At 35.1% G+C, this 24,365-nt stretch overlaps 3 protein-coding genes across 4 annotated transcripts; 1 reads left to right on the top strand and 2 right to left on the bottom strand.

Moving 5' to 3' along the window:
* Positions 1-5,844: 5,844 nt before the first annotated feature.
* Positions 5,845-8,605, bottom strand: LOC125193157 (monogalactosyldiacylglycerol synthase 2, chloroplastic-like). Its single transcript, XM_048090905.1, has 8 exons — positions 8,335-8,605; positions 7,911-8,179; positions 7,497-7,669; positions 7,185-7,346; positions 6,971-7,112; positions 6,675-6,899; positions 6,543-6,605; positions 5,845-6,452 (listed from the first exon to the last, which is right to left on the bottom strand). Exons 2-8 carry the CDS (start codon positions 8,175-8,177, stop codon positions 6,117-6,119), a joined length of 1,368 nt encoding a protein of 455 aa, XP_047946862.1. The 5' UTR covers positions 8,178-8,179; positions 8,335-8,605; the 3' UTR covers positions 5,845-6,116.
* A 1,622-nt stretch (positions 8,606-10,227) lies between these two features.
* On the bottom strand, positions 10,228-12,857 carry LOC125193502. Of its 2 annotated transcripts, none has more exons than XM_048091310.1 (4): positions 12,566-12,857; positions 11,213-11,256; positions 10,848-11,139; positions 10,228-10,693 (listed from the first exon to the last, which is right to left on the bottom strand). In XM_048091310.1, the coding sequence occupies exons 1-4, from the start codon at positions 12,615-12,617 to the stop codon at positions 10,521-10,523; spliced, it is 561 nt and encodes a 186-aa protein (XP_047947267.1). In that variant the 5' UTR covers positions 12,618-12,857; the 3' UTR covers positions 10,228-10,520. The 2 variants fall into 2 exon arrangements, with proteins under 2 accessions (XP_047947267.1, XP_047947268.1); XM_048091311.1 differs by having other exon boundaries at positions 10,848-11,103; positions 12,566-12,854.
* Positions 12,858-21,876: 9,019 nt separating this feature from the next.
* LOC125192354 (arogenate dehydrogenase 2, chloroplastic-like) lies at positions 21,877-23,254 on the top strand. The gene has a single exon (XM_048089895.1). It carries the CDS (start codon positions 22,001-22,003, stop codon positions 23,126-23,128), a length of 1,128 nt encoding a protein of 375 aa, XP_047945852.1. The 5' UTR covers positions 21,877-22,000; the 3' UTR covers positions 23,129-23,254.
* The last annotated feature ends 1,111 nt before the right edge of the window (positions 23,255-24,365 follow it).

Raw genomic sequence — 24,365 nt, 5'->3', positions numbered from 1 at the left:
AAAAGAAAAAAAAATCTGAAAAACTCGGTCAGCAATTTGCTGGTCTTTATCCAGCAATTTTTCTTGTCCAGCAATATCCGACACGCTATACAGCAATCTATAGATTGTTGTGTAGTGTTTGTAATATTGCTGTGTAACGTTTATAATATTGTTGTATAAGTGGTGTCACGGTGTCACTTTAAGAATGGTTATTATTTTAACACAAACCTATATATATATATGTACAAAGACAATGGGACCTTCAGGTCATGTGCAATGGAATCCCGGGCAGATACCAAACTTGATTTGTCACAGAATAATAAACTGGTCAAAGTGACATGCTTATGTATATGGAATTGTGTATGATATTTACCCATTGTTAAACTATGTATTGCCCAAAGAATATATTTGATATTTGTGATGTGAAATAAAAGATGCGATTATGTACTGAGTTGTGTCTTCTTTGTTTCAAATTTTGGAATAAATTTATTATAAGTATATATGTTAAAGGGATTGGAGTGTGACAATAAAGGTGTTCATAGTTCATGCTCCAGAGGTTCGTCTTTCGGGGCTCTTTGGCTGACGGGTTATTACACGATTCTCTAGGTATTTCTTATGATCGTTAATCTTGTTCGGTACTATATCTGCCTTCTTTATTTACAAAAGTTCGAATTTACGTGGGATCCATACTTCAACAAAAACATAGACTTATATATATTTTATGAGAAAAGATCTGCTGCATAACAATTATGAGCATTTGTGAGCGACTAATAATCCCATGTAGGCTAATTTCCTTAATTTTAGATGTTTGTTAATAGAAAGCCAATTATCCTTAATTTTAGATGCTTGTTAACATAAAACCAATTATCGTATATTATTTTCCAAGTCATCAATTTTATTAAATTTCTTTTTTATCTTTTCTTTTTGGATTTTCTGCCTCTTGTTATCTTACTTCTTGTAAATAAGCTTTTCTACCCCAATATCAATACTTCTTATTAATTTTCTCTCTCTTCGTCTAAATTACACTATTTCATTGTTAGTTTCTGATAAAGTAAAATAGCATTATTTTCTATACTTTTGATTATAAAATAGTGTAAAATAATAATAAAAAAATTGAGAATTTTATAATAAAGCAGAGGTTTTTAATTGGTAAAATTAAAAGCATAGATTTAATCAAGAGACAACTAAAATGCGAAGAAACAAATTATTACATATAGTACTATGTAAAAAAGTGAATCAAGCATAATGAAATAAACAAAGTAGAAAAAAAATATATGTAAATTGTATAAGCATTTCCAAACGGAGTTGTGATCAATGTCGAACCAATTTTAAAGACCGAACTAGAGACCAAATCTGGGCCATTAGATCTAGTTTTTTTGATGAGATGTGCTGCTGTGAAAAAAATTTCTGCTTCATTACTAGCCCATTTTACTTCATTGTATAGGTTTATTACTTCATTCTGTACGTAATACATTGAAACTACAACATGTTTTTACTTGCTTCCAGTAGGTTTTGAAATGATTCAACATATGCTTCATTCAAATTCATTGACGTGGGTTTTTGCTTGATTAACATTTAAATATGCAATTTATTCAAATAAGTTTATTACTTCATTCAGAAACGTTATTACTTCATTGGATAAGATTTTTACTTCATTCCAGTAGGACTTCAAATGTTTCTACACATACTTCATTCCAATAATTTATTATATTATTCCATGTGTTTATTAAACCATATTAGCACCATGGCGGTGGTGATAGATATCGTAGAGAGAAAGAACGGCACGCGACGGCGAAACCACATTTACGTACTAGAATGAAGTAAAAGCCTACTAGAATGAAGTAATATATTCTGGACGAAGTTAAATCTTCGTAACATGTTAGTATGACTTATTTACCTTCGGATGAATTAAAATAGGCTCGTGATGAAGGCGAAAATAATTTATAAATTTATGTATCTTATCCATAAAAAACTAGATCTAAAAGCCCTAATTTAGTAGGGTTCGGTGATTCGGTCTTTAAGAATGGATTTGTGGATAATGGGACTCTTTCTAAGCATATATGAACAAAGGCTAAAAAAACTAACCTCAAACAAGCATATATGAAAATTATAATAAAAACCTAGGGAAACACATGTATTATGAATAAATAAAGGAAAAGGGAGAGATAAAAAGGAAAATAAATGATATTGATGAAATGGAAATAAATGAAAGATAATTGTGGGTTTCTTAACAAACGTCTAAAATTATGGAAATTAGGCTAGGTGAGATTAGTCGCTCACACACACTCACAATCTATACATATATAAAAGGCGAGTTTTGGCTTTTTTTTTGAAATATTTATAAGTTTTGTCCTCATTTAGGAATATTAATAAGTTATGGGATCAATTTGAATATTTATGGAATAACTAATTCCTTCCAATGACTATTACATGCAGAAACACATAGTTATCACCGTATTGTATATATGTATATTTACGTTACATTGTCACCACACCAAAGAGAATAATTTGTGAGTTATTTTTAAAAAACGTCCAAAGTTCCACCTAAAAAAAAAATTCAAGTGTTAAGGACCAAAAATGATAGTGTGGCAAAAAATGTCCCCTCAAAAATCTAAATAAATAAATGACATAAAAAGCGAGTTTCAGCCTTCTTTTGAAATATTTATAAGTTTTGAGTATAGATTTTAATATTTATAAGTTTTGGTAACATTTTTTCCTTGATTTTATTATCTTTAAATGATGTAACCGCTCTACAGAACAAAAAAAATTGAAGAGGTCGTGCACTCAATAGTCTCTTTTCTTAATGATTATGGAAATCGTTCTCCATTGAATTACCTTAATATTTGGTGTTGAAAAATAATTAAATTACAACCGTTTTACACCTAATTCAAATCCATAATTGAAAAAATCATGTAACTGCCGATTGTAGACCTTAATATATGGTGTGAGGACATTATTTAATCACCTTCATTTCGCATCTATCTATCTATACATATATAAAATGCGAGTTTTGGGTTAAATATTGAATATTTAAAAGTTTTGGGTGAAATTTTAAATACTCATTGTTATTGAACGTTTCTTATGAATTTGATATCAACGTAATTGTAATCACCATAAAATAAAGTAATACTAATTTTCATTCAAATTCTCAATGATTATTGTAACGATTTTCCACTAATTAAAATATTAAATTGCATACAAATAACTAGCGTTTAATTTTAGAAATTAACTAGCATTGAATAATGTAAATTTAGCACCGTTACATAATTAGAGAATTAACCTATCCTATTTAAATTCATGGCTATAAATATATGGTCCATAGGTGCAAATACCATATTGTATTCAGCAAAATTCTTACCACAAGTTTAGGAAAAGAGAATGGTCGTTGAAGTTGTCCTCATTGCAATAGTTGAGTATTGTAATTGTGTGACAAGAATTTTCAAGCAACCCCTACATTTCATATTTTTTGATACGTTGGAGGGTGAATTTTGTATGTAAAATGTAAATGGAGAGCTTATTATGATGGTCTTTGGGTGTGTAGATGATCCTAATTGCTTGGCTATAGTTCATCGTCGAGTTCAAGGAAGCTTGGGTGGAAAAAGTAATCAACAAAAAATAACATCTTGTGATTAGTTATATCTATAACGTCTTTTTTGATATTTTTTTTCATTTAAATTAAGATCCGTATTCTTTTTTTGAACTATAAAAATATGACATGTGGTGTTATAAATTCACTCACTCTTTATTTTCTATTACATGTCACTGAATTTTCGATAAACTTTATTCTTTGGATTCATCTTTCGATTGGATAGATTTGATTAATTATCATTATTTATGTAAATGCAGGGAATATACATACTACGTGGATTGCGGTGTTAGTGGTAATTGTTTAAGCATAAATTTTAAATCATTTCATGTAAGTTTGAGATTTGTAGTTTATTTCGATAATTGATATTGAGCTACCAATATTTTCTTTATTTAATTATTAATCTAAAACTTAAAGTAACACTATATCTTTTGAGATAATGAATTTAATGTCGAATCTCCAATTGATCGAGAATAAGAAGAAAATGGGATGGATACATAAGCTGCGGCAGAAGTATATTGCAGAAGAAATTAACATCTGAGTGAAGATGAAGATTTGACAATGTGTTTACGTTAGATTAATGTTTTATTTATTTGTTTGTTTGTTTAATTTATAACTATTTTTATGTTTGACTTTGGAAATAATTTTCATGCATAATTATTATAAGCAACATGTCTTTTTTTTCATGAGAGAGATTGTGTGAATGTTTTGAAAAATTTAATTTGTATATAGGAGATTGATGCAAATAAATTTTCCAAACCTTATGAACTTCGTATTGTAAATTTTTTTATGTCCCCCATACTTAACTACTTTATCTCTATATTTTATTGACTCTTTAGTATTGATGATTATCTCTACTTTTATTGATGTGTATGGTATTGAAGCATTTATATTGTCTATTAATACAATATAAAATTATGTTTGTTGTTTTGTGGTAGACATTAATACAATATAAAATTATGATTATTGTTTTTTGATATAGAATAAAATGGTCATTTAAATTGCTTTATACATCTATGATTTTTAAAGCACTTGGTTGATTTATAAAGTTGTTTAATTATATGTTTTAGGATGGTTCATTTAAATTGTATTACACATCTGTGATTTTTTAACCATGAGATCATATAGTTGTATCTGATTTTAAGTAATTAATTAGTTCAAAATATGAAGTTACAGTGATGAAATTAAATCAATCCGTGCATCGCACGAGCGTGATACTAGTTTATTATAAAGCAGAACTTTTCTCATTATAGTAATATTCATTAATAGGGAGTAATACACACGCCAAGAAATTGTTAAATACTCATACAGGGTATTGTGCGACTTCAGTGCCGCTAATTAATCTGATTGGGTCCAATTTAAATATATGGACAAGTTAGTGGTTTCCCATGTGGATTTCCATTAATTTGTCAACAAATTCTTAGTACAATTAATTTCAGCCACCAATTTTTAAAATCTAATACTCCTAAAGAAATCGAGTTAATTAGCTCCACGTGGTATCACTAGGCCTGTTTTAACTTTTAAGTAATACTCCCTCCATTCCAAGGAAGATGACCCCTTTCTTAGGTGACATTGATTTTATGTAACTTTATTTTGTGTGTTAAATGAAGAGAGTAAAGTAAGAGAGAGATGATATAAAATAAAGATAAAGGAATTTTCATTTTTAAGTAATGAGTCATCTTAGTTGGAACAAATTATTAAAAAAGAAAGTGGATCATCTTTAATGAGACGGAAGAAGTACAAGTTCGGAGGCCATCCACCAAACAAACAATGTTAAGAGAAGAATAACAATTTTTTAAATAAGTTATTCTACAGATCTTTACATTGGAGACCATGACGGCACAATTTGGCTGAAATTTTCTTCTCATTATGATATTCTAAGTGCTTTGTATTTTCTTTCTCTCATTACGTTGCTTTAGATCAACTTTTCGAAAATATCTATGGTCCCAATCAAGAGTCATAAACATTGGTTAACTTAAATTTAATTGAGGCCATAAGTGTAACCAGCTGTATTTGCTTATATAAAAAATCTTTTATAATACACAAATTCTTTGGTGAAGAAAATGGTTTGTCCGAACAACGCCATTCATGCTGAAATACGATTTCACGTTCATTTTAGTATAATCAATTGATAAATTGATAGGATATCGTTATTTAATTACTCGAATTAGGGGAACAAGTTAGGTAATAGTATAGACTTCTTTGATATTGATCATGTGTATAGTTATTTGATACTGCAAGAAGAGTGACCTTTTGGCATATGGTCCAACTATAAGTGCTTGTTGGCAATGATAAATTTTAATATTGATATTTTGGAAGCGCATATTTTTCAAATTTGTTCACTTTACATCAAATACCATTCACACCAAGAGAAGCCAAAACTAGAACTTCTAACAAATTGAATCATACTTTCCTAGATATCAAAACTAACCTTAAAAGAATACAACACCAAACCAAAATTTCAACCCCATCTAACATTCTTTCTTTCTTCTCTTAATTGTAAAGCAACTCTAGTTGTCAAAGAATACACCTAAATGGACACCTTCCACACTTATACCAAGCTTGAGAACGACGACGTTAGCATGTACGGGACGTTCGCCATGGGGCCGCGCTGGCAAGCCAGCTCGTGGATGTCACTAACGATGTCGAACACTGCATTTGGCTGGGCAAGTCTCAGAGCATTCTCAGACATCCTCTCGAGCTCGTCTCTCTTTGTGCTGAACCATTCTGCCACGATCCTCGCTGTTTCCTTGGGCTTCCTAGTGAACACGCCTGCCCCATTGTCAACTACATACGGAACGTTCCCTTTCTCCTGTCCAGGAATGTAGTCGTTTAGAACGATGGGAAGTCCTCGTATCAACGCCTCTGCGATGGTGCCTGGTCCGGCCTATGTAACACAGTGGAATTCTCGTTAGCAACGAGGCAACAAAAGGGGAATTCTAGCTAGAATGATGATATGAAATGGAAGTATACACACTTTAGTGATAATGCAGTCACAAGCACCCATCCATTTCTGCATCTGCTTCTCGAATCCTCTAACCTACATCGAAGGACTCCTCTCGATAAGTTTTTATTGCCTAGATCTTGAAGAAGAGAGTCAGTTAGTTACCTTTACTGGGATTTTCCACTCGGAGGACTGTAATGTGGCGACTAGATCTTGATTGCGGCCACAGATGATTACGAGCTGCCCTATTGGCCTCTCGCGTTCTTTATCAAACAGTGACTCATCAAGAGCCTTTGCCGTTTTCTTCACAGGGCCCATCCCCTCTCCGCCTCCCATCAACAAGACGGCTGGAAGCAGCGGGTCCATCTCAAGCTCGACTCTCAAATCATCCTACACCAACGAAGATATCAAATAAGAAGCTGATCAACATGGTATCTCAAACTAAAGTAAACGGCCACTACCTTTGACTGAATTGCTCTGCAGAAGGAAGGGCGGATGGGCAAGCCGTATACACGAGTTTGAGATTCGTCTAGGCCATCTAGCAACGCCCTCTTTGCTACAGCCTCTGAGGGGCAGTACAATCGGTTCACTGATGGATGAAACCTTGAAAAATGTCCCATATCAGTATCACAGCCATTGAGTCCTCGATTCCAAAGAATGGAGCGAGTGCCTTACCATGTACGGTGGCAGGTGCTGAGGTCGGTAATGACAGTTACAAAGACGACCTTTTTCTGCAGGCCCTGCCATTTGAGCACCCGCAGCGGGATGTGCTGCATGAGCGGATGAACGCTTATGATGATATCGGGTCTGTACTCCATTAGGCCTGCCTCTACCTCCCTTGCAAACCACAAAACACGAATATATCAAGAAAGCTGCAAATGAAAACGGATATGAATCACGTGGTCACCAAATCAAACTCAAGAACATACAGCAGCAGTGAAATTCACACGAGGGGACTAATCTAAATTCGAGACTACTGATTCGTACTTGGCATAGAAGGCGGCAATAGCTGCAAGATAGGTGGAGTGAATCCATCTTGGGGAAGTTCCATGGAAGGTGAAGTTCCAAAGCTGGACATGTTTAACCATGAACTTATACTGCCCCTCCATATCATTCAATGGCCACCCAGTATACTCTTTCCACACATCCTTTACATATACCTGCATATGAATCATTTACATGAATAAACATCCAAAAACATACCATACATGTTTTTTTAACAATACTTGAAATGCAATAGTTCATCAAGGAAATTGGGGAAATTCAAAATCTGACATCATAATCAAACATCAACAACACATATGCAAAACAAAAGAAAACACAAAAAAGCCTTGTCCAAGTTTTGAAATTCTGGCACAGATCACTAGTAATTATCCCAGGAAAAAGAAAAGAAAAGTCTACCTTGTATTGATCGCCGTATTGGAGGTGGAAGGCGTCCCTGATGGCCTCGGCGGAGGCGCGGTGGCCGCCGCCGGTGTCGCTCATGAGAATGAGGACATTCTTGGTCCTCTCGGCGCCAATCTGCTCGAGTTCCATGTGTCCATCTTCATCACCATCATCATCGTATTTGCACCTTTTGTGATTGCTGCCAAATCCGTACACCCCAACTCTTTCGAAAACCTTGTTTATGATTAAGGAATCCCTCCGAGAATCCGCCTTCACCATCATATCTATGCATATAAGTAGCAACAATTTTTTTCAGAGACACACAATCTGTGATCAACTTGTAGTTTCCTTTCTTCTCAACGAGAAATTAGTCGGAGAAGCAAAGGATGAAAATGACATTTAAATCTATATTTTCAAAAGGAAGAGACTTTAGGACAACCTTGAAGCAACTAACTACATCTGGAGATCCGAAAAAACTTCCAAGATTGGATTTTTATGACAACGAAACATGCATTGAGACTCCTACACCTGCAATTTTGTATACCTTAAAACAGAAACCCAGAAAATATTGCTTGTACAGATGAGTAGAGGTAGACAGTATGAGATGGCAAAGAGGTTTGTTTTTTGTCCGACGGTTTAAGTGGCAAGGCAACTAGGAGTAAATTTGTTGGTTGATTCAATCTGAGCCGTTGGATGGAAGTGGCGTCTGTACAGAGGAATGTTCGGATTGGTAGATTCGAATCTGGTCGCAATTATGCAGGCCCTCAACTTCTTAATACAGATACAGTTGTTTTGACTTGGCTCTTGGCTATCTTGTCAAGTAGGGCCCATGTATATCATTTCAAGTCATATGATGTAGAGTTAGTTTCTGCTCATTTCATATGGAGAAGATGTTACACTTGAGTACTTGACTGGCGATATGGAATTTTAGAAGATAATTTTTCCATTGTATTACCTTTCGTTCCTTGTTAATAGATACTCCTTCCGTCCCGGATAATTCGGGTCATTTTGACCGGGCACGGCTTTTAAGAATTGTAATGAAAAGTGGGTTGAAAAAGTTAGTGGAATGTGGATCATATCTTTATATATTAGTTTTATAATAAAATGTGAGTAGGAATACGTTAGTGGAATATGGAGTCCACTACCAAAAATGGTAAAAATGAAGTGAGACGGAGGGAGTACATTTCTTTTCTGCACAGAGTTTAAGATTGGTGTGCTAAACGGTTGGTGAAAAAAAGCAAAAGAGACGAAGAGAGAATAAAGTAAAATGAAAAATTACTTTTTGTCAAAAATAGAAATGACTGAATTGACTTGAAACTTCCCAAAATAAAAAAATGATTCTATTAACATGGAACGGAGGGAGTATTATAAATGAATCACTTTCATTTTTGAGATGGTCCACCTAAAATGATTCATTTCTAATTTAGTAAAAAAAATAATACTCTCTCCGTCTTTAAAAAATACTCCCCCTCCGTTCCACAGTAGCAAAATCATTTCATTTTCTGCACTCGTTTTGTTGGAAAACAATAATAAATAGTTAAAGTGGAGAGAGAGTAAAGTAATAGAGAATAATGTAGAGAAGAGTCTTATCTATAATATTCTCTCTCTTACTTTACTTTCTCTAATTTTAATTATTTATAATTATATTTTCAAAACAAGTGCGCAAAATGAAATGACTCTACTACTATAAAACGGAGGGAGTAGATAACTTTTGAAACTGCACGATTTTTATTGTATAGTTGAAAAGGTTCAACTACAGATTTGGTTTTCAGCATCGTCATGGAGTGCGACGATGAAAACCAAGAAAGCCCTTGTTTCCATCCCTGCAGTTGAGTCTGGGGTTCGATGAAGGGAACACCACCTCAAGATCAAGCTCTTCAACAGCTCAAGGTTCAGAAATAGTAATTGGTAAGATTGAGAATGGAGATACAATGAATAAACAACAAATGGAACATTCCTCCACAATCCAAGCACAAGTAAGGAGATTCTTGCTTTGTTTCTGCTGCAGCTTTAGAGATACTACATATGCATTTATGACACAGTTTAGTTTCATTTAAGACAGATAACAAAATCACATAAGAAGTGGCCATGACTATTCATGTTGACAATTTACGGTCTGAAATTAAATGAAAATAATACACACGCTTTTATATATGTGAGTGTATGTTGACATCAATCGACAATGTTTGCCAGGAAAGAAACCAAACATTGACAATAAACTGCAGCTTTTATAAATCTACAAAATACTGATCAGAACTGAAAAAAGCAACACCAAATTACAACTGATAATCACACATCTACTTCCATTAGATTCATCGGCAACATAAACCCGAAAATGAAGATCACGACTTTGTTAGAGACTATACCGAAAGGTTGCAAAACCAGTGTTACATTAGCGGTAAAGAGGCCTGATAGAGGCACCTAATCTATACATTAAGTCAAACCAAATTCAAATCCCAGAGGCTGATTTCCTATACATCATGTCATAATACCTTTAGCACAACTTCTATTCTATTTAGACAACATATCATGTCTGACTTACACACAGCGGACATGGCGGGTCCCGGATATCTTCATGGCGTGTTTTCTGTTCCAGGCACTCGGCATGATATACATGGCCGCAAACTAGAACTGCCACAACAGAGAGATCAGTAGATGAAGAATCTCGAACATGAAGGGATGCTTCCTCAGAGACTTCTGGCATATCCTGCATTCCATCTTCCTTACATCTCCCCATATTGAATTCTCCACCAATGAACTTGACCTTATCCGCTCAGGTTTTTGAAATATCCTGCTCCCTAAATTTCAACAAGTAAAAATGATGAGACATGTTTAAGAGTGGGACCAAAAACTGCATAAATATCTTTGAAGACTACTTTATCTAACATTTCCATGCATGAAAATACAGATCAACTCTGGAAAGAAGATTTGTAGATGAGGAATATATTATACCTCTATACTGGAAGGCTGAGAGATCTTTACTTTCTGATTTGAAGGACAGCTTAGAATCATAAACAGGCAAAGCCTTCCAATTAGAAGGAGATGCATCTGAATAGTTACTAGAGCTTCGTCTAGAGTAGTGGCGACCAAAGGGATGACGAGAATGCCTCAACAATATTCTACGGCTGGAGCCATGATTCTGATGATGAGGTGATTCGTGACCTGGTGATCTCTTAAGAGAACTATCCGGAGCATCCATGAGAAGCGCCTGTGATGCATTGCTTTCAACTTGGTCAAAAGGTCTCTGGAACACAATTACATTTGACATTTAATGTACAGGGAGAGGGGTGAACCAAAAGGGATGATGATTGATTAACCTGTTTGGACTGCAGACCCCCGGGAGGTGCATATGGTATGATGTCTGAAATTGATAGCTGACGGTTAGTGACTCTTCAATATAAAAAACTTAAATGCAATTGGAAACTACAAATTCTAGTTGACAGAGCCAACATAAAATGTAAGTAACTGAACAGGTGAACAAGATAAAATGACACAAGCTTCTCGATAATCACTCTACTGCATGGGAATCATGGAAAATTGCAGTTTCCAGAATTAGTGGGGAAACACATAAATGAAGATGGCTGTGATTCTAGATTTCAGACACACTAAAGCTTATGAATATGCACTAGACAAATATCTGGATGATCACCACCAAGAACATCTGAGAATAGAACTTGAATATAGGTTTCGCTAACAAAATCAGGATAAAAATCAACTACAGAGTTCCACAGAACTTAAAAAATGCTCATCTAGATGGAATACCAATAATCAACTGATGGGATAAACATAAGCTCATGAGAAGATCTAAAGTAAAGCATACCCAAATTCCATTATTCACATGCTAATTATCACTCACGCGATGGGGTGCAGACACATGCCTGGTTTTCATAACAAAAACGTGTATATCAGCTAAGGGATAGACGGTAGCAAAAAGGTTATAACTAGTTATGAAGCCTAGTTGTCAACCCAAAGCATAAATCCAAAATAAATAATCATCCACTCCTACTTTTTATCAGCTCATTCATGATGCATATAAGTCCTATTTGCACCAGTACCAGAAGTGCATTGGTATATTTTAACGGATGAAATCGATGGCGAAAAATTGAGAGTCTATCAAAGTAGAAACAACACTAGAGAAGGAAACTCTTCTCTACTTTTCACAAACCTATTCTATCATCTTTAAAACTTATGCTACGCAGTCCTAAATTGACTCAAGAACTATAAACAAAAAACTTAATGTTACAAGAAAATATTTAAAAAAAAACACCCCATCACTTGTAAATAAAAGCCAATCAGCCAACCTAATCACCCACGTGACTCAACTAAATACAGCCAAATTTCGGAAAAGCATAATAGGAAGCGTAGCACATCATCCCATGCATCAATTGCCTCGATTAAAACCTAGCGCAATTACTAAACAACCAAAATCAACAAGTTAAAACCGTTCGTGGGAGAAAAGAAACAATCAGAATTGCGGATTGATTGATTTCTTGATCACAAAATGAAGTGTATTGGGTTCAAAAGTAAGCGCATTAAGAAATTAAGAGCAGAAGGTGATCATACGATGAGACGAAGAAAAACAATAAATTACCCAAACCATCGAGAAACGATGATCGTGTATGGAATAGGAGATGAATTTGCAGTAAAAATCGGACATAAAAGGGAATTACCTAGATGCGATGGTGCTTTAATTTTATCAGCCCTTCTTTTTCGTTTCCCCATTATCTTATACTCCAGTCTCCATACATGTAATTTCCAAAAATAATTGCACCAATATAGTAATGTGAGCAAAGATTGGGAGGCAGAATAGGTGAAGGTTTAGGGTGATTGATGGTTTAAGGTGCCGCGGAGATAGAGCAGCGAGGTGCGGAGGTGCCAATCAAGAAAATCTAGCGACACAGAGACTCAATGGCGAAGACGAAACGGTAATTTGTGTATTTTTATTTTATTTTATTTTATTTTTTTTAGTTGAGAAAATTGTACATTATACTCGAGGAATGTGTGCAGCCTATGGGTTCGGGTTAAAGTGACATCCCGTTTGGACGGTGCTATTAGTTTAAAGTAACGATGAGTTCGGGTTAAAGTGACATCCCATTTGGACGGTGCTATTAGTTTAAAGATAATGATATCTCTTTAATCGTCTCACGACTCTAATCTCTTTAACTATTTATAAGTATCACATAACTTTTTACCCAATCAATTCTTCAAAAGACAAGCTATCTTCTCTTAAATATTCATGAGTCTCGGTACTTCATTTCTTCAATTTAAAAATATGATTAATTAAAGAATTATTTCATTAAAAACACTTAATTAAAAAATAGTATACTGCTACATTATAAATCCTTAGAAAAAATTACATTAAGAAATCCTCAAATATTTTAAAATTTTACTATAATTAAAAATCCTCTAAAATGTAGATAATAAAAATTATTGTGGTTGAGACCCAATTGAGACTTGACTAGCTTTAACACTTTGGTCATGTGCCAATTTATGCATCGAAGTCATATGCGTAATGTCAGTCACTGTAACTTGCATTCTTGCACCAGCATTCCCATTAAAATATTGAGGATGGAGCTTGGGGGATTAGAGGAATCCTCTTGGCTTGGTCTAGCCCTACCTCTAGCCTTGGTCCCTCGTCTAATTAAATGACGCCGTGAACCAACTCCGGACCTCCTCCTCACCAGCCTCGGATCGGGTTGGTTGTTGCGTGGATGAGTAACGGCCCCCCGAGGTGTGCTTTATCCGATTATTTTGAATAAGTTAAATTTACATTGAAGTGGCGGACCTTAAGGACCATTCAATAATCAAATTAGTTGACAGTCTAAGATCGAGGTTCGTGGAACTCTATGCAAGGAGGTGAAAGATTGGAAGACCACATTAAAAAATACTCTTACGCAAATAAATATTTGGGTATACAATCAATCGTTGTCTACCTTTCACTTGAATAGCATAACTTCGTTAACACTTACTAATTAACTATGTAAATTCTCTTGAACAAAATGTTGCTACTCTTCTTCGACAGTTTCAACTTGTAATAATCGTATTCTAAGCTTAAAAGTGGTGTTTATGGCATAAATGAAACCCGACATTTCAAGCTATGCTCGGAGAAGTGGTGTTCACGTACAAGGTAATTAAGGTATCAATTTATATCGTTATATATGGAAAAGATAACAATCAAAAGTCGAACAACAAAAATACGTATACATGTATTTTGGGTTCCTTACAGAAATGCCGTGGAGGAGAGAGGAGGAGGATAATGGCAGGTTTGGAGAAAAGAGGCGGGCAATTTGGGAGTCGTTATAGAAACGACTGATTTTTCAGAAATTAGATTTGAATTTGAAGTAAATAGAATTATAATAAGAAAAAGATAAAAAAATTCCCATTCTGAAAAATACACATGGCTTAATTTTATATTCTGAACGATCAACAAATTTAATTTTAAATTATAAAAATTTAATACATTTAATTCTTTTTCTGAAGTCTCTACTTAAAAAACACCCTTTGAGAACACATACTCGTACAATAAAGTGATAAATCCACCAATTACAATGTAGGAGAGTGTTATATTGCTAACTCATAACTTAATTGCTAACTACAACTAAATAATAGCCATTAGATATTCAAATTAAGGACTTAGATCATCAATCCCTAAATGTCATTACGATCATTGAAAAATGTCAATAAGGCCATAGGATTAATTCCAAAAAATATCAATAGGGGTATTAATGTCAATTAACTACATGTTTAGTTATAACTAACTTTTTAAAAAAATCCCAAAACTTTAAATTCATATACTTAACATATATCAAATTAAAGATAATTTCATAAGGATTCCAACGATATCCTACATGCATATGTTCCGACGTTAAAATTTGAAAAAAATTTCAAAAATTTTTAATTTTTTCGTACAACAGAAATGTCAACATACTATATAGAATATGTCAATACATGTAGAATGTCAATATAAGCAATGAGTTAACATTCTTAAAGCATTGTGTTGACATTCTCAAAGCATTGTGTTGATATTTTCGAAACACTATATTGACATTTTCATCCAAAACCCTAATTTGAAGTTTTTTTTTTTATCTTTTTTATTTTATTAATAAAAATGAAAATTACATATGGTAAATTGTAGACCACACGTTTTCTAAAATCCTATAACTTTAAATTAGTTATAGTTAGCAATTAAATGATGAGTTAACAATTGATCACTTCCATTCCAATATAAGTATCGAATATATTTTATTTTAGAATGAGTTTATGCAATATAAGTATCGAATATATTTTATTTTAGAATGAGTTTAGTAACTATCATTCTTCCCCTGTATTTGGGTAGTTAAAATTACCGGATAAAAAGAATCCAGAATTTGACACCTAATGGATGCGGTCAATATCGGATGTTAAATATAGATTGGCTGAAAATATTAATTCACCGACCCTTTCCACATGTGTCACTATATATCAATCAATCATTACTCTCTTCCATGTTTTCTATTAAATGACATGTTCAACACAAGTTAAAAAATATAATAAAAAATTAATAAAAAAAAGTTAATAAAATGTGAATCATATTTTTATATATTTTCTTTCTCCCATAAAAGTTGAGTCACTTTATTCTGTACCCTCATTTTGAAAAATCGTAATAAATAGTTAAAGTGAATAAATAGTAAAGTAAATTTGAAAATAATGTAGAGAAGACTCTTATCTACGTTATTCTCGATTTTACTTTACTATTTATCCATTTTAACTATTTATTATGATTTTTTTAAAACGAGTGCAAAAAATAAAGTGACACAACTTTTATGGGACATAGGGAGTATTAATTTATTATAAAATATAAATAAAATAAATTAGTGGAATTTGAGGTCCATTAACAAAAGTAGAAGTATAAAGTAATAGTGCCAATTAATTGGAGACGTAAAAAAGAGGCAATTGATGTCAACTATTTGAAGGCGGACAGAGTATTTCATTGTAGGGGAGGTGATCCATTGCTAACTAATTAGCAATCCAAAACTAAGACCAATTTTTTACCATTAGATTAGGAGATATAGTGGTTGATATAATGTCAAATATACTATATTTTAAATTTAAATAATTATTAAATAAAATTAAAGTGTATTAATGTCATTCCCCTCTTATTAAAATTATCCTAAAACTTTAAATTTACGTGACCTCTCAATTTAAATTATTTTTTCGCAAAAAATATATCAAATCAAAGGTAATTTTATAAGGATTCTAACGAGATCTCAATTGTATATGTTCCGACGATGTTCGGATGATGAAATTTGATGATTTTTATTTCAGTTTTCGTATATGTTGATGATTTGACGAAATCTCAATATAATGCATATAAAATATCAATATAATGAATGTAAAATTTCAATATAATGCATGTGAAATCTCAATAAAACTGGGTTGATATTTTCGTATACTTGTGTTGAAATACTCATGTCATTGTGTTGATATTTGTAATACATTATGTTAATATAAAAAACACGAAAATTATGATAGGATGATGAAATTTGATGATTTTTATTTCGGTTTTCGTATATGTTGATTATTTGACGAAATCTCAATTTATTAGCATATAAAAGCTCAATATAATGCATGTTAAATCTCAATATAATGCATGTGAAATCTCAATAAAACTGGATTGATATTTTCATGTACTTGTGTTGAAATACTCATGTCATTGTGTTGATATTTGTAATACACTATGTTAATATAAAAAAAACATAAAAATTATGATATGATAACAAAATGACGATCTTACCCTTTTGTTGATATTTTATCTACTATTTATTGAGATTCATATGATTTAATCCCATCCATTTATTTTAAAATTTCTTGATTTTGAATTATGATGCTATAAGTAATAGAAAAGGACCATTTCGTATTAAATAAATAACAAAAGAAACAGAAAGTTTTAGATTTACTCTTTTTTTTTTTTTTTTTTTTTTTTTTTTTTTTACTGTCTAGGAGCATATATAATTATTTATTGTGAAGAAAAGGTGACACAAGGTAAAGGTTTGAAGGTGAGTCGATGAAGTTGGGAATAATGAGTTATAGTGTGATGGTAAAAACGGAAAAGCTAATATGACGCTTCATTTGATCAATTTTTATACTGCGCTCCGTTCCTGAAAGTTTGTTCCATTTTCTCATTTCCATCTGTCTCACAAAATTTGTCTTATTTTACTTTTTACCAATTTTAGTAGTGGACCTCATATTTCACTAACTCATTTCTACTCACATTTTATTATAAAACTAGTACTCCATATAAAAGTAAGGCTCACATTCCACTAACTTTTTCAACTCATTTTTCATTACATTTCTTAAAATCAGTGCCGAGTCAAAGCGAGATAATATTTGGGGGACGGATGTAGTAACAATTAATAACGACGGATTGTTTTGTCGTTATTGGAAGCGGACAAACTCGAATTTATGTGAATGTTGTTAGCTTACAGTACTACTAATCTTTTAGGGCCTGTTTGGAAGTGATGTGGGATGTTACTAGGTTAGTTAGTGACCAAGATTTAGGACCAAGTTAGGGAAATATATGATTTTAATAACACATGTTTGATACCCTAGTTAATTTTTTTTCTAATAAGTCCACTTTGTTTGATAGGAAAGTTATGAAATCAGAAATAAATATGCAATGACAAATTTGTCCTAATTAAATTCAATTATTTCCTAAATTGTCCTCGTTGCATTGACCTAATTAAATCTTATTTCCAATACAATCTAGGTGGGAATAAAAAGAATATCACATTTGGCTCTTTTTTTCCCTCCTTATTTCCCATGGCGGCTTGCTACATAACACTGTCATGTAAAACGTTAATAACTCGCCTATATATTGGACTGTAATTCACTTATAAATGATTTAACTTCTCAAAGATATAAGGCAGACCTATACAAAATTACAAAAATTTACTATGTTAAGTTTTAAAATGCCAATCATCATATTCCTGAATTATGCACAATAGATTGTTGGGTGTATGAATACAAAGACTAAGAAGATAAAACCAAATTACTGAATAAGTAATTCTTTAATACTTGCACAAAGAAATAGAGCAATGCACAATTGTGGAAGGAAGATAATGAGTTCACCTCAATTGTGAGAAACCTTAAACAAATCCTAGAGAAGAAGTGTACGTAATCACACATGTAGAATTTATAAGCAACAAATAGAACTCTTCAAAAACCTATGAGAAGAAACTTGTTCCAAATCAAACAAATTCATTGGTTATATTGAATTGAAGGAAACAAATAAAAATAATATCATCACAAGAAGGCCACAAATTGAATAGCTCACAAAGAATTTTATTATTTTAAAAAAAGAGAGAAAGATTTGGTGATGAATGAGCACCGAATGAAAATTTTGGCGATGAACTTTGGATTTGCTTTGTTCATTTTAATGCAAATTTACTTGGAGGAAGAGTTGATACATATTTAATTGGAGGAAGATTGACGCAAGGGTACGAGGAGAAATTTTTTCTTTTCTAGGTAAACAAATCAAGGGAGATATGCTATCCAACTAAATTTGTGAGATACATATCACAATATTTTTGGGGTAAATCTGCAGGTTCGGATGGGCCATAGAGATAATACAAGGGCTGAGATGATAACTTAAATATGATATCAAACACTTGAAAATGACCATATACAAGTCTTATCTATGTATTACTAACTTATCAAATGGATCCTTACTATATGTTATTTTATTAATAAAAATGATGGGTTCTCTGTCCTTGTCCTTTACATAGCTGGTGTTTTATGTTTATTCAAATAAGCATAACGTGCTGGATGAATTAATTAAGGAGGAAAATTGTGATTGGTTGTACATTGTAGTAATATGGTTATTATTGCAGTTTGCAAGATATTTAGTGACTAGTCGAATTAGGAACTTTTCCACTAGTGAAAAAACAAAGTTCATTTTACTAATTTTATATCTCATCGACCTACTTTTTTGTTAGAGCTAATTGCTTAATATTCACATTTTTACTAAAACGGCATACTCTTTAGAATAGCTAACACCTTTATATACATTTATACTTAATTTATACATATTAGAGGTGGCAAATCGTGCGTGTCGGGTCGTTATCGTGTCGATACGATAACGACACGAACACGATAACAACAAACACGAACATGACCCGTTAAGAAAACCTCAAACACGAACGCGAACACGAACACGACCCGCTACCCTCAGACACGAACACGACACGAATCCATTAACGACACGAACCGTTTCTGGTCAACACGACACGAACACGACACGAACCCATTAATGACACGAAACAAACACGCATTGTTAACGGATAACACGAACCCGACACGAACACGACACGAAATTTTCGTGTCCTTAATGGGTCGACCCGATGAGGACACGAACACGATAAGCTCTGACCCAAACCCATTAATTTCGTGCCGGTTCGTGTCGTGTTATCGTGTCGTGTCAAAAATTATCAGCCCTAATACATATGCTTAATTACCAGTGTTTTTAGTTGTTTTGATGGACGCACATTTAGTTGAATTGCTTTGTGTTTTTAGTTTTTTCTAGTGCTGAGAATAAGGGCTTTGAATGCATTCTAGATTTTGCAATATGTATACTGCTTTTAACATAACACAAGTTTTAATATATAATAATTAGTAAAATAAAAATAAAAATTAAAGTAGTACTGAAAAATGAATTTCACCGAGAGATTTATTCTTAAAATAGAAAACTTTTATTTTTGTAAAATGAACTACTGTCGAAGTTAAAAGTATTCTATCAATTTACTAGTATTTGATTGAAAAAATGTCGGTAGACTAAAATAAGATATTATCTGCGTCCTATCTAACTTAAGTCATATTTCTTTTTAGGACGTTATAAGAACATCTACAATGGATGTCTTATTGGGCGCTCTAGTGGTTGCCATCAATAACCTTTAGTTTATCCCTTTTTTCTGTAATGATTTTGCCCTAGTGTTCGCCCTATCAATTGAACTCAATTTGCATATAATTTTTAATATTATTATTTATTATTTTTGTTTTTAATTACTAAAATACCAAAATATATTATATTAAACACCACAAATTTTGAAAAAAAACTACATCACTTAATTAAAAAAAACTACATCATACTTAGCTAAAAAAAACTACATTACTAAACTAAATTACTAAATTCACAAAAACCTAACTAGTCACCTAAATTTAACTTCTGGTTCATATTCTTGATCATCATCTCAGTCCTCCGTCGTTTTTTCCGGGTTTTCTGATGAAGGTTGTTTTGTGCGTCAAGTATAAACCTTTACTCGCACACCTCGCAAAAACCACTGAACTCCTCAATCGCTGAGGCCATGAGCTGAGTAGACGGAAGAGGCGCAGCCTGCGGGGAAGCCGATCCAGACGCGGCCGCCTTCGCCTTCCCTTTGGCATGGGCTTTGGCAGTCTTGGTGCCAATGGAACGTTTAAAAGTAGACGTAGGCGTGCCGGAATTCCCTTCCGGCTCAGCGTTCAGATCCATATCCACGGAAGATGGGCCGCTGCTCGTGTAACCGCCTGTGGCGGTGTTCTTCGTCCGCTTCGTAGCTGAGGATACAACCGGTATCCCTCCGTTGAACTTTACCTTGTCCTTCAAGATCAGCCAAATGTTGTATAACTTGAACTGCCCGTACTGCGACTGGTACTCGGCCATTGACTTCTGGATGATATCCTCCATGCTCTCACCGCTGCCCCTTCCGTCTTTGTTCTTCGTGTAGATATAGCAGAAGTTGTTGACATGGACCTTGAGCCGATCCCAAAACTTGCGCAGCTGGTCCTTGGCCCGCTTGTACGCCCAACTCGGTTTCACCGAGTTGTATCTGGCCTCAATGCGATCCCACATCCTGCCCGAAGTCTGGTTGTTGGAGTTCATATACTACTCCATCTAGTAGTCAGTACGCCCCGTGGCTTACTCTTCGTTGGGCTAGTTGGATGGGAGTTGGACTGTGACGGATGACGCCTTTTCCTTCCGCGCCATCTTCTTCTTCCTCCTCGGCGGCACAGGGGAGGCAGGAGGTTGCCCATAACTGGGCTCCATGTCCTCAACCCGATACGCGTTGGTGTTGAGAATGGATCGAACTCAGAGTCAGAAACGAAAATGAACCCTACAGATCCAAGAGTCTCGACTCGGTAGTCTTCGTGGATGGGCCAACGGGCGGCGGCAGCGCCAAACATCGGCATATCGTCATCGACACTATGCGGGTTTGGGAATTGACTCGGATCCATTCTTGAAAGTGAGAAAGTGAGAAAAGAGGAAGAGAAGAGAAATAGAGTACAATAGAGAGTATTGTGTGTAAGTGTGTGAAAAGTGAATGAGTGTTTAGGGTATTTATAATGGTTTAATAAAGAATAAAAAAAATTATAAAATCGTCGAGATCGGGCTCGGGCACGTCCTTGCAGTGGGCGCCCGATGCATCGGGCACTAACAATGGATGGACGAGGATGCCCGAGCCTGATTTTGTGCGATCGGGTGTCTGATCTCCACACCATTCTGGATGCTCTAACAAAGTTAAGTCGTTTTCTTTTTTGACAATAAAACAAAACATCTAATTGCTCTACTTTACTTTATTATATCTTTCCTATTTTATTTTATTATCATAACTCATTCAACACAATTTTTTAATCTTCTTCGTGTCTAAAAGAAGCACCCCAATTTAATTAGGAAGGAGGAAACTACTCTCCCGTTCCATAGTAGATGTCACACTTTCTTTTTTAGTTTGTCCCACAAAAGATGTCACATTTCCTCTTTTAGAAAAAGTTTCTCTCACATCCATTATAAAATTATATATTCTCTCACCACTTAACACATAAGATAATATCTCCTAAAATCCCGTGTAATCTTTTAAATATGACATCAACTATGGGACGGAGGGTTTATTTGCATAGTGCCCTGTTTATTAAAACGTGATGAAATAGAAAGATCTAAAAACAATAGACAAAAGCTCAACTACCAAGGCTGAAAATTGGCACGACTTGTTCTTCGCCGCCCCACCAAACACCCTCTCCTCTCTTTTCAATCTACTACCTCTATCCGCCTATACAACATACAACTACTCTTCTCATTCCCTAATAATTCCGCACCCATGGTTTCCTTCTCTTCCATTCAATTTCAACCCCCCGCCGCAGCCATTTCTCCCCGTACTTCAATCCTCCTCTCTCACCACCACCACCATTCCGATCAATTGTCTCTCTCCTCATCGCCGCCGCCGCCGCAGCCGCGCCGCCTCCACTGCATCCGCGCGATCGACGCCGCGCAGCCGTACGACTACGAGGCGTACCTGTTCAACCGGTTCAGCCAGTCCAGCAAGCTCAAAATCGCCGTGGTAGGGTTCGGAAACTTCGGCCAATTCCTGGCCAAGGCCTTCATCCGGCAAGGCCACACCGTCTTCGCCCACTCCCGCTCCAACTACCACGCCGTCGCGCAGTCCCTCGGCGCCGCCTTCTTCCCCGATCCGCACGACCTCTGCGAGCAGCACCCCGACGTGATCCTCCTCTGCACCTCCGTGATCTCCACCGAGTCCGTCCTCCGGTCCCTCCCCCTCCAGCGCCTCCGCCGCAACACGCTCTTCGTCGACGTCCTCTCCGTCAAGGAATTCCCCAAAAACATCTTCCTCCAAATCCTGCCCCACCACTTCGACATCCTCTGCACGCACCCCATGTTCGGCCCCGAGAGCGGCAAGCTGACGTGGCAGAACCTCCCCTTCGTCTTCGACAAGGTCAGGATCGGCAACGAGGACTCCCGAATCAACCGCGTCGAGGCCTTCTTAGATATCTTCAAAAAGGAAGGCTGCGCGATGGTGGAGATGAGCTGCGCCGAGCACGATAAGTACGCCGCCGGGTCGCAGTTCATCACGCACACCATGGGGAGGATTCTGGAGAAGCTGCAGCTCGAGAGCACTCCGATCAACACCAAGGGCTACGAGACGCTGCTGAATTTGGTGGAGAACACCGCCAGCGACAGCTTCGATCTGTACTACGGCCTCTTTATGTATAATAAGAATGCGATGGAGCAGCTGGAGAGGTTGGATTTGGCGTTTGAGGCGCTCAAGAAAGAGCTGTTCGGCCACTTGCACGAGGTCTTGAGGAAGCAGTTGTTTGGGAAGTCGGAGGAGGGCGGCCACCGGAGGCCGATGCTCGCCAAATTGCCCAAGCATGGGACTCCTCCGTTGTTGCCATCTCAATCGGAGGCCGTTGCCAACAACAACAATTAATTAGGCTGTTTTGTGTTGTATTATTAGTGATGATTGAAATTGTGTTTCTATTTATAGTATCATATGAGCTGATTGAATTTTGTAACTTTGGGTAACACAACTATGGAGCATTTGATATTGTGACAACTGACATGATCGAATGCCAAGTATAGCTTCGAATGAAAAGCTCTGACTGAGTGGAATCTCTAGTTCATTAATTGGTTGTTTCTTCAATCTTGGAGATTAATGTGCAAAACTAGAATTGTAAAATAACTTCTCACATCTCAATTATAGATGGAACACCCATTATCAGGAGATTAATGCTTGCTAGCTCAAACTACCTATTATCACGTAGTTCTAAGAAATTAATCCAAGTCGGAATGTAACTAATTATATCTTTCCCTTCCCCATTATCCAAACGACAATTACTAGGATTTCTGTGCCTACTTTCCGGTTACTAAAGTAATTCAAAATCACCATCATATTAATATCCTTTTGAAAGTGAAACAACAAAGATTAACTGCCCTGCTTCAATGGTTTTTCACCAGAATTGTTGTTTTGCGGTTTGTGTCTTTTTTGCAAAGGGCAAAGCTGTGGGGTTTCCTTGTTATATACCCATCAGCACATGCAACAACGTTACAATCTTTTGTTTGTTTACAAACTGACAAATGACTAAAGTCTAAAGTCACCCCCCGATTTTTAATACTATAAACAAATCTGTCACGCCACAGACTAATTAGTGACAATGAAGATGAAGATAACCATAATTAGCAAGAAGCAGATATAACACTAACTAATCCAATACAGCCTCCTCTTCTACACCCAAATCCTGCAGTGATTCTACCCTGTCGCCGGAAGATACAGCCGTCTCTTTATAGACTATTTATTTTTGCACAATGCTTTAATTGAATCTGTAGTTTACAAAAATGTAATTATGGATAAAGTAATTTATTTTAAAAAGAAAATAATTACTAATATATAAATTTTGAAAGTTCATCGCGCTTAAATAACCACGTTAGCTCTGAGATATTCGATTAATAAATACTCCATAAGAACTTGGTCCATCACTAAACAAACCAAGCTTTAGCATATGTGGCTATATTCGAAATTTCGAATACAACCTTTTTTTATGGGTAAATAAATTTAAAATTTAAAGAGCGTGCCACGAATGACTCGAATTTTAGACCTTCGACCTCAAACATTAACCTTTTTACCGTTTGACCAACTCACACACACTGAATACAACCCTCTTACTTAC

This window comes from Salvia hispanica, chromosome 6, assembly GCF_023119035.1.
Source record: "Salvia hispanica cultivar TCC Black 2014 chromosome 6, UniMelb_Shisp_WGS_1.0, whole genome shotgun sequence".
Classification (NCBI taxonomy): Eukaryota; Viridiplantae; Streptophyta; class Magnoliopsida; order Lamiales; family Lamiaceae; genus Salvia; species Salvia hispanica.
This window is presented reverse-complemented; position numbering and strand designations above follow the sequence as displayed.

What these genes read in the sequence shown, in the direction of transcription:
- LOC125193502 (XM_048091310.1), bottom strand. Translation starts at nt 12,617, where the DNA reads ATGGGGAAACGAAAAAGAAGGGCTGATAAAATTAAAGCACCATCGCAT. An exon ending in GGGGTCTGCAGTCCAAACAG is followed by an intron (nt 11,140 to 11,212) that starts GTTAATCAATCA and finishes ATTGTGTTCCAG; the next exon opens with AGACCTTTTGACCAAGTTGA. An exon ending in CTCAGCCTTCCAGTATAGAG is followed by an intron (nt 10,694 to 10,847) that starts GTATAATATATT and finishes GTTGAAATTTAG; the next exon opens with GGAGCAGGATATTTCAAAAA.
- LOC125192354 (XM_048089895.1), top strand. Translation starts at nt 22,001, where the DNA reads ATGGTTTCCTTCTCTTCCATTCAATTTCAACCCCCCGCCGCAGCCATT.
- LOC125193157 (XM_048090905.1), bottom strand. Translation starts at nt 8,177, where the DNA reads ATGATGGTGAAGGCGGATTCTCGGAGGGATTCCTTAATCATAAACAAG. An exon ending in AGCACCTGCCACCGTACATG is followed by an intron (nt 7,113 to 7,184) that starts GTAAGGCACTCG and finishes ACATTTTTCAAG; the next exon opens with GTTTCATCCATCAGTGAACC. An exon ending in GCAGAGCAATTCAGTCAAAG is followed by an intron (nt 6,900 to 6,970) that starts GTAGTGGCCGTT and finishes TCGTTGGTGTAG; the next exon opens with GATGATTTGAGAGTCGAGCT.